Raw genomic sequence first — 12,615 nt, 5'->3', positions numbered from 1 at the left:
GGATTTATACATAAGCATGTTCAGCTAAGTTCTTTTTTATCATGTCGAATTCAAATGACAAACATAAATTGTATCAGTTCTTCATTCATATACTTGCTGTTGCGATACTGACATTTTAATTTTATAAAATGTAAAATCCCACTCTATAAGAAAGAACATTTTCATTTCAGATTCACTGCAGATTCATCTTATATGCAGGACTGAAAAAAAGACTTCCTCCGTATTCATTTATTTTCTTTAGTTTGATCAACTGCAATGAGTCAGCTCCTCCTAAATGTCACGACAAAGCAAGAAAGTGCTAAAGTGTTACATTGTGTTCAAGGAAAATCTTTGCAGCACAATGCAGCACATAGCTGCTGCAAGACAGTTAATACTGACCACATCCACAGGCATAGCCGTGGGAACATGTTTCAAATGGGGGGTGTGGGGATGACACCAGGGCCGGTTTTGACCAATTTGTTGCACTAGGCAAGATTTTAGCTGGCAATGAAAAACCTCTACAAAAGACTAATACACTACAAAAAGAGAAACGAATTGATATGGTGGACAGCTTATATAAAAAGGCTTCAAATGTATTTAGTATTGCATGAACATGTTGAATTGGGGGGTGGACTTCAGATCCTCTAAGGGGGTCCGGGGGTGTCCCCCCGGGAAGATTTTTTTAACATTTTAAAGTAAAATACTTCAATCTGGTGCACTTTGAGCGCCCAATTACTAGAGGCTGATCTAGGGGATACAACTCTAAACACCCATGTGAAAAAGATCGGTTTGTATGTGAACATAACCAATAACCTACCATAGCCAATAACAAATAAATGTAGGCTAACTTGTTTTATTTTTGTGGTTCATTTATATCTTATTTTACCAGTTAACATTTATTTATGCATATTTTTAAATCTCTCCAGTTTTAAACAATATTTTTGGTTTACTGTCCTATAGTATAGGCCTACATTGGAATGATTTCAAACCTGTTTTTATTTATCCTAATAATTATAAAGGTGTCCCTTTGAAGTATTTGCTTACATAAATTGTGATCAAAACGTTTGAGACCCACTGAGATAACTTAGACTAAAGTGAACTAAACCCTCAGAGTCCTTTACCTCACTGAGCCTCTCAGTCTGACAGGACAGAACTCTCTCTCCACGTTATTGTAGAAACAGCTTCTTATATCCGTTAGCGCAGCAGAAGCTAACAACAATCCCCGCCGGTACATCTTGTGGAGGTGCAGATCCTCTGTCCTCCACCAGGGGGTGCTGCAGCACCCTCAGCACCCCTACTTCCCACGGCCCTGTCCACAGGTGGAGCTCTGTGGCTGACCTCCATCTGCTAGAAGGAAATGGGGGAATGCTATCATGTGAGCATTCAGCATCTTCATGTCATCACTCTGTACCAGTATCGATAGGCAGTGTAATCACTCAGGAAGTGTGGAAGAGTATCTCTGAGCATTTACATTCACTGTGAATGAATGTCACATATTTCAGAACTAGGCTACTGTAAGAATGTTGATTTCTTAAGAGGAAATTCTTAACTTGTGGATTTAGGAAGTTATTTTGTATTTAAAAGTTATATGAATGAAAAAACAGCATTAGTAATAAATTGAAACTGTGTGGTCTCAGAGGTGTGAAAAACACTAATTTTCTTTCAAATGTATCAAAAATAAACTTTGAAACTTACTTTGAGGTTAGCCCAGTGACATAGTCACATTGTAGGTCCCTCTTGTAGAATTTGTATCTTCCAAACAAAAGACTGTCTTAATTACAAGTGAATCATTTAACATTTAGGTTGTGTTTTTAAGGGAAACATAGCTTGTTGTTTTTCAGTTACTTTACCTTTAAAGGGGCCCATGTGTCACACTATCGGTTGAGAAGCATCTCGTCAAGTGAGATTTCTTCACAAACTAGTTTCAGCCGAGAGGAAACCGTGGTAAAACCTATGGGTAAAACCCTCCACTGACTCCTCCCTCAACAACTAAACGTGTAAGTGAGGCAGCCACATTCAACTTCTCCTTCAAGTGGACAATACAAACCTCGACCGGCTCCTTTGTCGGCCTCATATAAATAACTCACTTTGCAACACAGTCTTCAGACAGAGCTTCATCATGGTGTCCAGTGGAAGACAGATTTTCGGATTTATCCTGGCTATCATCGGCTTTTTGGGGAGCATCGTCATCTGCGCTCTTCCCACCTGGAAAGTCACAGCCTTCATCGGTGCCAACATCGTCACTGCTCAGGTGATCTGGGAGGGTTTGTGGATGAACTGTGTGACCCAGAGCACGGGCCAGATGCAGTGCAAGATCTACGACTCCATGCTGGCTTTGCCTCAAGACCTCCAGGCTTCCAGGGCACTCATCATCATCGCTATTATCACAGGCTTCTTTGGGGTCATTCTCGGCTTGGCAGGGGGCAAGTGCACCAACTTTATAGAAGACGAAACGGTAAAGAGCAAAGTGGCCATCGCTTCAGGAATCATCTTTATCATCGCAGGCGTCATGGTGCTGATCCCCATCTGCTGGACTGCCAACACCGTCATTCGTGATTTCTACAACCCCGTCATGTCCAACGCTCAGAGGAGGGAACTGGGGGCCTCGCTGTACCTCGGCTGGGCTTCCGCAGGGCTGCTGATCCTTGGCGGGGGGCTCCTCTGCAGCTCCTGTCCCCCCAGAGTTGAGAAGGACTACGATGTGAAGTACGCCAAGACTCGCTCTGAGCACAGCAGCAAGGCCTACGTTTAGATCTACAGCAGGAAGCAGAATTGGGACAATCGGTTTTAAAGAAATAAGAGTTTATATACGTTTCCCTTTCTGTTTGACCCATGAAGTTAAGTCAGCCATCTAGAATGACAATGCTCATAATGTGTTCAAGTAAATATGATGAGTGTGTGGCTTTAGCATGGGTTTTTGTCTTTTGGATGCAAGTTGTTGTCTTTAGAAAGTTTAGAATATTTTCAGTTTTTTATTTCTCTATATGTGAATACACACCAGTATTGACACAATTGTACTATTCATTTGTAAAATACTCTCACGTGCTCCATGATGTGTGAGATTTAAAATATGCCTGCTATATATTCAAGCTGCCTGTGTATTACATATTTTCTGTCTAAGACTGATGTTTTAACCCCTCTATCAAACTAGACGAATGATGATTATGTGACTGATTCACAATATCTGTTTAAGTTATAATTGTCTTCAGATTTTATCTCTGTATTATAACGTTAAAATGCAAGTAATTTATAATGTATTGTTTTTTCAGTTATGACAAATACCTTGCTGAGCAGTGGATCTGTTTTTTCAAGTGTTCATGACAGAATCCTTGTAAACAGGTTGTGTGAAAATGTGTGCTACGAGCCAAAGAAATGTTGCTAAATAAAAAGAATGAGCCATAACTGTGTGTGTGTGTGTCTGTTTGTAGTATCATTTATTTGTATTATCTTGTTGGAGTGATCCTCTTTGTAAACATTTGCATGATGGAGAGGAAATAATATTACAAATAAAGGTATATTTAGTTTGTAATTACTTTGTTTGTGGACATATTAATTGACACAAAAAAAATATCCCATAACTTTATTTTAAGCCTCATTAGAAGATTTTCCATCACATAGAGACAAGAACACTGAATGCACAGTTAGTAGTCAAAAAGGTGATGTCTCACTCAACATTTTTCTATTAATTTGATCAGATTCCGTGTGTGTGTGTGTGTGTGTGTGTGTGTGTGTGTGTGTGTGTGTGTGTGTGTGTGTGTGTGTGTGTGTGTGTGTGTGTGTGTGTGTGTGTGTGTGTGTGTGTGTGTGTGTGTGTGTGTGTGTATGTGTGTGTGTGTGTTTGTGTTTGTGTGAGGAGTGGTTCTGCATGTTTCAAACAGGTTTATCTACAGACTGGCCACTGCTAGAATGAAACTGGTTTTTTCTCCCAGGAGATTGTGCTTCACATCTTTCTCCTTTTGTTACATGAATGCGTGCACGCAGAATGTGTATAATCACACACACTGAGCCCCAACAAGTGTTACATTTCTGAATAGAATCAGATTTGCAATCCATTTTCAGTGAGTATGCAGGGAGATGGTGTGTGAACAGTATAAGATACTCATCAATCAAGATCTCATAAATATGATGATTGCCCAGAAGCCTATCATTCTTTCTGCTTCATCCAGAGCTTTTAGTTTCCAAAATAATCTCGTCAGACCAAGATAATGAGGGAGGGAATAGATGATGTCACAATTTCACAGCTGCCTCTCTCTCTCTCCCTCTCTGTTTTCCTCTCATCCTCCTCCCCCTTTTGTTTCCCTGTAGAGTAGGTGTGGTGCATCCACACCTGAGCAACCAGTAGCACACAGGCAGCCTCTCAGATGACAGACGAGAAAGAGCACTCTCAGGTAGAGAACTAAGAAGAGAGAGGGAGGAGGGGACAGCACTTATGGATATGAGGTAGGAGGGACAGAGACAGAAGACAAGCTGGCTGTAAACAAATACACTGAGGCTGAACACAAACACACCCGGAGTCGCGTTAAAGCTGCTGGAGGCTGGACGCACAGCAGAAATAGTCGCATTCCTGGGACTGATACAACATTACAACTCAGGCAAGAACGAAATGGAGGCTGTGAAAAACGCAACATTTCACATTGAGAAAGACTGACACAGAAAGAAACAAGAGGAGAGTCACAAGGAGCTAGAGCAAAAGAAGCACCACAGAGAAGAATAACAACTTTAGAGCACTTTCAAGGGTCTGTGAGGATTCCTCCCTCCACCTCGACGTCATGGCCTCCACAGGGATGCAGATGCTGGCCAGCGCCTTGTGCCTCCTGGGCTGGGCAGGGGTCATCATGAGCTGCATAATGCCAACATGGCGGGTCACGGCCTTCGTGGGAACAACCATCGTCACCTCGCAGACCATCTGGGAGGGCATCTGGATGACCTGTGTGGTGCAGAGCACGGGGCAGATCCAGTGTAAACCTTACGATTCTCTCCTTGCTCTCAGCGCAGACCTACAGGCGGCCAGGGCTCTCATCGTCCTCGCCATCGCCACGGGCGCCGCAGGCCTCATTCTGGCCTTCGTCGGAGGGAAGTGCACACGTTTTTTGGACGAGGAACGAGGCGGGGTTAAGGGCAAGGTGGCTGTAGCAGCAGGGGTCGTTTTGATTGTAACAGGGCTGCTGTGTTTGATCCCAACCTCGTGGGCGGCAGGGTCTGTGGTGAAGAAATTCTACAGCGCCTCCATAGATGCTCAACGTAGGGAGATCGGAGCCTCCATCTACATCGGCTGGGGAGCGTCCATCCTGCTTATGCTGGGAGGGGGGTTGTTCATCAGCTCAGCATGCCCCCTCAAAGCAAACGAAGCAGACAAGAGCCCTTCTGTCCGCTATTTGGTGGTCCGCTCCTCCAACGGGTCCACCAAGCCAGGTTCCCAAGGCAACAGAGTACCAGCAGCAACATCTCAGCCTGTCGGAGGTCTTCCAAGGTCTCAAGGCTCATCAACAAAACCTCCTCTGTACACAAGGCCGCCCTGGGAGGACCAGCCGGACCAGGGCTCGAGGCTGGAGTCCGAAAAATCATGGGCACCATCGACAAAGTCTCAGATGAAAAGACTGGACTCTGCAAAGTCTGAACACAGTGATACGCCGTCTACGAAGTCTCAGCTAAAACGAGCAGAAGAAGAGAATGTATCAGTTGAGAGTGGCAATGAGGATGCATCCTCAAATCCAACGAGGACATACCTATGAAATAAAATCACACATGCGTACTTAAGTTTACCACAAATTACAAACTTTTTTATTTTAAGGGTGATTTAGAAGAGGCAGTTTACTTTTTGTGTGACTGTTTACTGGTAAAGAATAGTTGATTGGATTTACATACCCTTTTTTTATACTCCACCGTGTTGCTTTTTTTAGAGGACAAACGGGAAAAGTATAGTTTAACTATTCATCCATATGAAGGAGAATAGCAGCTTGTTATGTGCACTTAAACTGAACCTAAAACAAAGTGCAGTGTCAATAAAAGTAGGTGAAAGTAAGTATGCATTTGCTTTATGGAATTGATCGTTGGCCTTATTTTAAGATGTTCAATTTAAGATGTATATCATTACACCTGTACCAGTTTTTGCTCTGACTGTTTCAATGCACTAAAATGATAATGAATCTGTCTGTGTTATGAATTTTACCTCAGACTTTTTAGTTTGTTGGTTTCTGCTTGATGCACAGTAACCTGAATGCAACATAAGAAATGAAGAAACAAGATATTTTTTGCAATTTTTCTATCATTCATTTATATTGATTGGATTGTGTTTTTATTATTCATGTGAGCGATCATTTGATGAGCTATACGACAATGAAAAACTCAACTTATTGAAATGTAAAGGTTACACTTTTTGGATTTAGCTTCTGCTTTTTGTTACAACTGTGAAAAGTTTTGTATTTTATTTGTACACATGTGACTATACAATTGTATGTTAACTTCTCAATAAATGACTTAAATGTATATAATTTGATTGAGAAAGTATTTTTTCCCTGATCTAAATGTCACAAATGACCTGAAAAGAGCCTTTCCTTTCGAGTACACAGCATCCCCCGGCCTTTCATTCCTCTTCATTTAAATCTACAGGACAAACTGGTTTGACAGAGAGTGTGTTTACAACAGGTGAGCAGGGTGAGATGCACCGTGTGTTTGTAGAGCATTCAAACTTAGTTTCAGTGGGTTTTGCTTATTCAAATGTGCAGTATCTAGTCATATTATAAAGCTGCTAAGTTTTACTTCAGGAATAATATGTGTTAGATTAATACATGACATACACCTGTACAATTTGAACTACATAGATAAGAAATAAATACATGTTGTAAGGTAGGCTAATGCAAACATAAAACTGCACTAAACAAGTCAATATTAAAAAAAAAAGTAATATTTGGCTGTAATCCATGACCACCTGTTTGGCAACTCAACCATAGGATTGATATATGCAGGTTGTCTCATAGTTTTATGAAACCCTGCCATCTAGTGATTAGTGTGTACACACATCAGACTCAGCAAGATCAAATTGCCCAACAATAGATCTATCCCCAATCTACCGGCAGACGTATTACAGCCCAATTAGGAAGATTCCAAATCTAATGCTTTGAACTTGCCAAAAAAAAGAAACAACTTTCTGTTGTTAGTGTGTATTATCACACAGTAATATGTGTACAAATAAAACTTGTGTTGCTTTTGTACTTTGCTGCAGGACTTATAGTACACGTGAGCATGTTTCTTGTAAGTCTGTAAATTCAATTTGCATCACCATCGTCACCCTACATACCAATAAATCAATTACTAACCCTAAAGTAGTGTTGTTTGATACAAGACAAGTTGCCCCATTTTCTATTGTCTATGATACATTACAGACATGACATGACAGTTAATGACCTTTATAAGTTTGATCCAGATTCACATCATTTACAGTAAGTGAACATCACTGCCCTGCAGGTAAAGTTTGGATACAAACACTTAATGATAACAAGCTACACTTAAATTACTCTTTTATTTATTTGAATATTGCTGTTGTGTGATGAAACAAGAGGAACATCAGATTCAGAATAACATATTTGATACGTGTGCAAACAATTGTAGAACTACATCAGAATTTTAAGAGTAGCATCTTAAGAATCAAAGTGTATCAATAAAATCAGAGTTGGTGACAAATCAAACACTCAGCAGCCTAAATAACAACATCCTCACAGTGGGAAGAGAAGAGCTCCGCTGAAGGTGCTTTGGTTACTGCCGTCGTCATACAGAACGTGGGTAGCCGGGAGAGCAAGGTGAATTTCATCTCCTGCCATCAACTCCAAGATAACAGAGTTAGTGAAATATTTATAAAATTGATCTTCCTTCCACTCCACATTGAACATAATGTTCTTGTTGTTCTTGTACACATATACACCCATAAGACCTGTGTGGTGACCACACACAGTGAACTGGAAGTAGTAGACTCCTTTGACTGGTGCTTTGAAGAAACCTAAAGAGTAGAAAAAGGAAAATGTAACACTTGATTTAGGTAGGGTTAAATTACCACATATTTAGGTAGGGTTAAATGACCACATATTTAGGTAGGGTTAAATTACCACATATTGTCATGCCACCCACAGAACATTACCTGTACCTGCATTGTAAGCATTGCCAATGTTGGTGAAGACCTTGCTGAAGTTCAGTGTGGTGTCCGTGGTGAATGGGCCGACATATCCTGCATCAGTCAGAGCTGTGTAAAAGGCCACCTTCGTGTTCACTGTTAACAAAAATAGTCAATGCATGATATTGTTAACTTGACCAGGACTAAAAAGGTTTGTGTGTGTATGTGTATGTGTGTGTGTGTGTGTGTGTGTGTGTGTGTGTGTGTGTGTGTGTGTGTGTGGGGGTGTGTGTGTGTGTGTGTGTGTGTGTGTGTGTGTGTGTGTGTGTGTGTGTGTGTGTGTGTATACGGAGATTACAATCTTCACTTTTATTTAAATTCTCCAGCTTGTCAATCCTTTTCTTTCTATCAAGAAGTTCCCTCTCACTGCTGTTCAGTCTTCTCTCCATCTCTGAAATGAATGCAACAAAGTGAATAATAGAGTTGCAAACTGCTAACATGCAAAACAAATGATATACAGTATGTTGATACTCATCTTATCTGTTGAGCCAGCACTCAAATTATGAGTTCACACACGTCAATCAAACTAAAAAACATAATCAACACTGAACGGGAAAAGTGAAAACTCAGTACCTGAGTCATGTTTTTGCAGCATCTGCACCATGTGTCTCAGTTCCTTCATTTCCAACCAGATGTCAGGCGAGGTTGTGTTTGTGGTCTGCTGGGTCCATTCCTCCTGAAGCTCGCTGCTCTCACCCTCCTCACCGAGGCCTCCACTCTCCCCCTGAGCCCCGGACCCACACAGGCCAAGCAGCAACACCAACAAACCAAAAGCAACCCTCATTCTCGAGTTATAGGTCTGCACAGGCACAGGGGTGGAGATCTTATATAGTCTCCAAACTTCAGATGGCTGAGCGAATGGGAAAAACAACAAGTGTTTCTGTTTGATAGTCTCATTCAAGGTGAGAAATTCAAGCTGCTTCAGGCTGGTGGAACACTTTTAACGTGATAAGCGCTTTTTCAGTCACAGCTGTGCATACACTCTGTTTATTAATACACACACAGACAAACACACACAATCAAACAACCGTTTCATCAGACCTTTTAGATTGGCTGAGGATCAACAGAGAAGGGAGTCAAACTTTTTAGTTCACTGTTCTCTCAATAGCCTACATTTATAAAATACCGTTCTGTGATAGCTGCAGTATTTTATCATGATTTCTTTCATATATATAATTTGTTAAATCACATAACACCCATATACGGTTAATATCTGTTCTCTCAAGTGCTCTGGTGTTAACACACAAATACTCAGTTTGGACAGCAAAGATTCTTCAGATTAAATATGGTCAGGTTTCAGAGAATCATAGATTCCCTCACAATGGATATAAGGTAGAAACCTCCTCGAGCATTTGAGTGAGTAACATTTCTTTCGTCACGTAAGCCTACCTTAGATTCACATAAATTATATACCTTGAGATCAAGACAATACAAAATATAACCAACAGTACCTTTTTTTGAGACCACTAGAAATCCTTGTGGCTGTGGGTTTATTTGGCATCAAAGCAAGTGTTGAAATCATCAAAATTATCTTCCATAATTTAAATGTTGATACTAATGGTACAAAATAACATTAACGACACAACGCGTAATAAATACTTCTGTAAAAGTTTGAAGTTTGAGTCTTTTCCGAAACCAATCTTACTGCAATATGTAGCATGGATATTTAGTCATAAACATTTCATATCTTAAATGTATTCCTGTGAATAAAGCTTCCCATCTTTAATTTCAGGATTGTCAGGGACGGATAATTTCAAAAATGTTTTGTACATCTACCTTTACTACTATAGTTGTAGTCTCTTATAGAGGTACACAACACCAGGTATGTATCCGTCCTCATGCTCTGACACTGCTCGCTCCCAGTCTTCCACCTCAGAGACCTCCACACAAGTCCACAGACCATCGGCCTCCATCTGCTTCAGCTCTCGCTCCAGGGCCTCTTTGTATTCTACATTGTCCTGGTTTCTTCTGGTAGTCATGCAAACGTAGCCACCTGGTGGAAACAGTTAAGAGTGCAGTGGTGTTTTTGAAGGATCGAAACTTACCAAAAGTGAAGACATAATGATACACAACCGATGATCTGAGCTGCGTTTGATGCAAAATACAAAAAAGACTCTTACCTGGTTTGGTGCACTTGCACAACTCTCTGACGACACCAACCGGGACCTGACCATCACTCAGAGCTCCAACAATCACAACCACATCAAACGAACCTGCAGGTCAAAAAAAGAAAGGGAATAGGTGCAGAGTAAAGAAGTAGCCATATTAATAGCCATAAAATCATGTCAGATAGAGTCTTGCCCAAAATGTGTTTCTAAAGTAGAGCCCACCCAACCCACTTGAGAATAACCTCAGCGATAAATTACATCTTAAATCATTTAAATCATTGTATTACCGCACTGGACAGGTAGTGGCCCCTCTCCCAGCATGCACTGCTTCAGGTCCTGGTACAACCCGCTCTCTCTGGTCAACTCCAACATAGCCTCACTTCCATCAATACCCACAAAGTGTCCAAATCCAAGTTTCTTCATCTGTACAACAGAGACAGTTATGGTTGTTTATTGGTCATACTCGTCAACTCAGTATAACATGGAAAACATTTAAGGATAGTTAATGTGCTGTTCAAGACACAAGACAAAAAAGAGAAAATGTTTTAAATAAAGGTTTTTGATGTAAACAAGAGAACCACTTTTGAATTCAATTGTGATAATAAATATTCACAAACCTACAGGAACATGTTCAAGAAGAGAGGAGATTCAGTGGAAATCTTCTAAAGTGAAACAAACTAAACATCAATCTAAAATAATAGAATATTTTCTAGTTTTATATTTTGTAAAGTATTAAACTAAATATTACTGTATTCAGACCTTAAGTATGCAGTTTTGATTCTGACTAGCCATATCTATCTTGGGAATGTACCTGTTTGGCCACCAGTCCAGTACCACAGGCCACATCTAACACTACAGCTGCTCCACGATCACCGCTGAAATGGGAGGAGACGCAGTTTGCTGCCAGGCTCGGTGCCCGGTACTCCAGAACTGCCACGTCCTACTCAAACCAACGTTTACAAGGAACAGTGGCTTTTAGCACAGACAAAGAAAGTAAACAAGAGCACTGCAAAACCAAATCTGTTAAGATATAGGGGGGGGGGGGGAAAGGTTGTATTATTGTTGGTTTTTTGGACTGAACAATTTTACTTAGTATTTATTTTCACTTGTTGTTTCCCTTAATTTCTGCAAAGAAATATACTAAATAAGTGAGTTACTTTCCCATAGATGTAACCGGAAAATATACTGCCAATAGTTCACTGATGCCCTTTTATTGTACATCAGTTACCTCACCTGATCATAGTTCTCTGCCCATGAATTGTAGAAGTCCACCTTTTCTGCCAACGTGTTGCTTTTATGAGCTGATAAGATATTTGCTTTCACATTTTCCAAAGTTTTAGTGGTGGCTGCCATTATACAAACCTGGTGAAAGCAATGACAAAAAAGTAAATGTAAAATGACAAAAACAACATTTGTCATAAGATTTATTTTTACTGTGAGCTCAGTAGGCATGGTGATCCTAATAAATCATTAATTTTCTAAAAAGCTGATCAACCCTACTTTTTGGTTTTCATTTCATTTATTTTGTGATGTCATATGTAGCCAAAACAATCTAAAAATAAATCCAAATCAATTCTGATAATAGTGTAAAATGAGGAAAATGTGGGAATGATTTGAAACCAGTGCAACTAATAATCAGAAGCCTATGTTGATTTCAATTGCTTATCGTTGCATTAGTAAATAACTATAACCTATTTTAAAGATTGAACTGCACAGTTCATGTCCGACCTCAACTATGGTTAAAAACACAGCCTGCTGCTACTTCAACCAGCCTTTAAAATAAATAAACATGCATGTTAGCGACAGAGTTACCTACAGTAGCTTCGATGTTTGTTTTCTTCTTCATTAGTTTATCAAGTTGGATCAGTTGGATCCCTCGGATGTTTATAATTACACACTGTATTTGTATTATTATGAGTGCAGTATGTATAGCTGTGTGGGGTTCGTGGTTTCCGTGTTGTTGCGTTTACGGCCACCGTAATATCTGACACACATGTTTTCATAAAAAAATATAACCTTTAAAAAAGAAATGCAAAAGAAAAACCTTGACAACTTGACATAAACAAAACCCCTGCTAGTATACACTCTGAAGAGAATGTGCAAAACTGAAAGCACACACAAAGAGACACACACACAAATACCGTCTACTATTTGGTCATGGAGATTATAAATCAGTAGAAAACTGTTACAGACCACACAAAGGTGGCTGTCTTTTTCAACTCCTTTCTGTCAGACCATAGATGGCACCTCCAGGTCCAAAACAATCTAACATTACATTTTCTTTTAAAAGCCCTGGATTTTTTTTACAAAATGAAGCGTTATTTTTCTGTTTAAAGCGTTTAAAACCCATTTTCCCGACAACCA

At 40.1% G+C, this 12,615-nt stretch overlaps 3 protein-coding genes across 8 annotated transcripts; 2 read left to right on the top strand and 1 right to left on the bottom strand.

Moving 5' to 3' along the window:
* The first annotated feature begins 1,992 nt into the window (after positions 1-1,992).
* On the top strand, positions 1,993-3,381 carry LOC307017590 (claudin-4-like). Its single transcript, XM_079647196.1, has one exon. The coding sequence runs from the start codon at positions 2,099-2,101 to the stop codon at positions 2,729-2,731; it is 633 nt and encodes a 210-aa protein (XP_079503322.1). The 5' UTR covers positions 1,993-2,098; the 3' UTR covers positions 2,732-3,381.
* Positions 3,382-3,685: 304 nt separating this feature from the next.
* LOC307019618 (claudin-4-like) lies at positions 3,686-6,464 on the top strand. The gene has a single exon (XM_079650618.1). The coding sequence runs from the start codon at positions 4,749-4,751 to the stop codon at positions 5,709-5,711; it is 963 nt and encodes a 320-aa protein (XP_079506744.1). The 5' UTR covers positions 3,686-4,748; the 3' UTR covers positions 5,712-6,464.
* Positions 6,465-7,484: 1,020 nt separating this feature from the next.
* Positions 7,485-12,210, bottom strand: mettl27 (methyltransferase like 27). Of its 6 annotated transcripts, XM_079650581.1 has the most exons (10): positions 12,068-12,210; positions 11,485-11,613; positions 11,063-11,191; positions 10,539-10,674; positions 10,264-10,356; positions 9,595-10,136; positions 8,717-8,993; positions 8,451-8,534; positions 8,117-8,239; positions 7,485-7,972 (listed from the first exon to the last, which is right to left on the bottom strand). In XM_079650581.1, the coding sequence occupies exons 1-6, from the start codon at positions 12,095-12,097 to the stop codon at positions 9,928-9,930; spliced, it is 726 nt and encodes a 241-aa protein (XP_079506707.1). In that variant the 5' UTR covers positions 12,098-12,210; the 3' UTR covers positions 7,485-7,972; positions 8,117-8,239; positions 8,451-8,534; positions 8,717-8,993; positions 9,595-9,927. The 6 variants fall into 6 exon arrangements, with proteins under 6 accessions (XP_079506707.1, XP_079506708.1, XP_079506706.1 ...); XM_079650582.1 differs by having other exon boundaries at positions 8,111-8,239; positions 8,717-10,136; XM_079650580.1 differs by having other exon boundaries at positions 8,717-10,136.
* Between the last annotated feature and the right edge of the window lie 405 nt (positions 12,211-12,615).

This window comes from Notothenia rossii, assembly GCF_949606895.1.
Source record: "Notothenia rossii genome assembly, chromosome: 9".
Classification (NCBI taxonomy): Eukaryota; Metazoa; Chordata; class Actinopteri; order Perciformes; family Nototheniidae; genus Notothenia; species Notothenia rossii.
The sequence above is the reverse complement of the archived record's forward strand: the minus strand, read 5'-3'. Positions and strand labels throughout refer to the sequence as shown.

Excerpts from the sequence above, each read along its gene's own strand:
- LOC307017590 (XM_079647196.1), top strand. The coding sequence starts at position 2,099 with ATGGTGTCCAGTGGAAGACAGATTTTCGGATTTATCCTGGCTATCATC.
- LOC307019618 (XM_079650618.1), top strand. The coding sequence starts at position 4,749 with ATGGCCTCCACAGGGATGCAGATGCTGGCCAGCGCCTTGTGCCTCCTG.
- mettl27 (XM_079650582.1), bottom strand. The coding sequence starts at position 12,097 with ATGAAGAAGAAAACAAACATCGAAGCTACT. Across the intron at positions 10,357-10,538 it reads GCCACTACCTGTCCAGTGCG|GTTCGTTTGATGTGGTTGTG; the intron begins GTAATACAATGA and ends TTTGACCTGCAG. Across the intron at positions 10,137-10,263 it reads GTGCAAGTGCACCAAACCAG|GTGGCTACGTTTGCATGACT; the intron begins GTAAGAGTCTTT and ends TGTTTCCACCAG.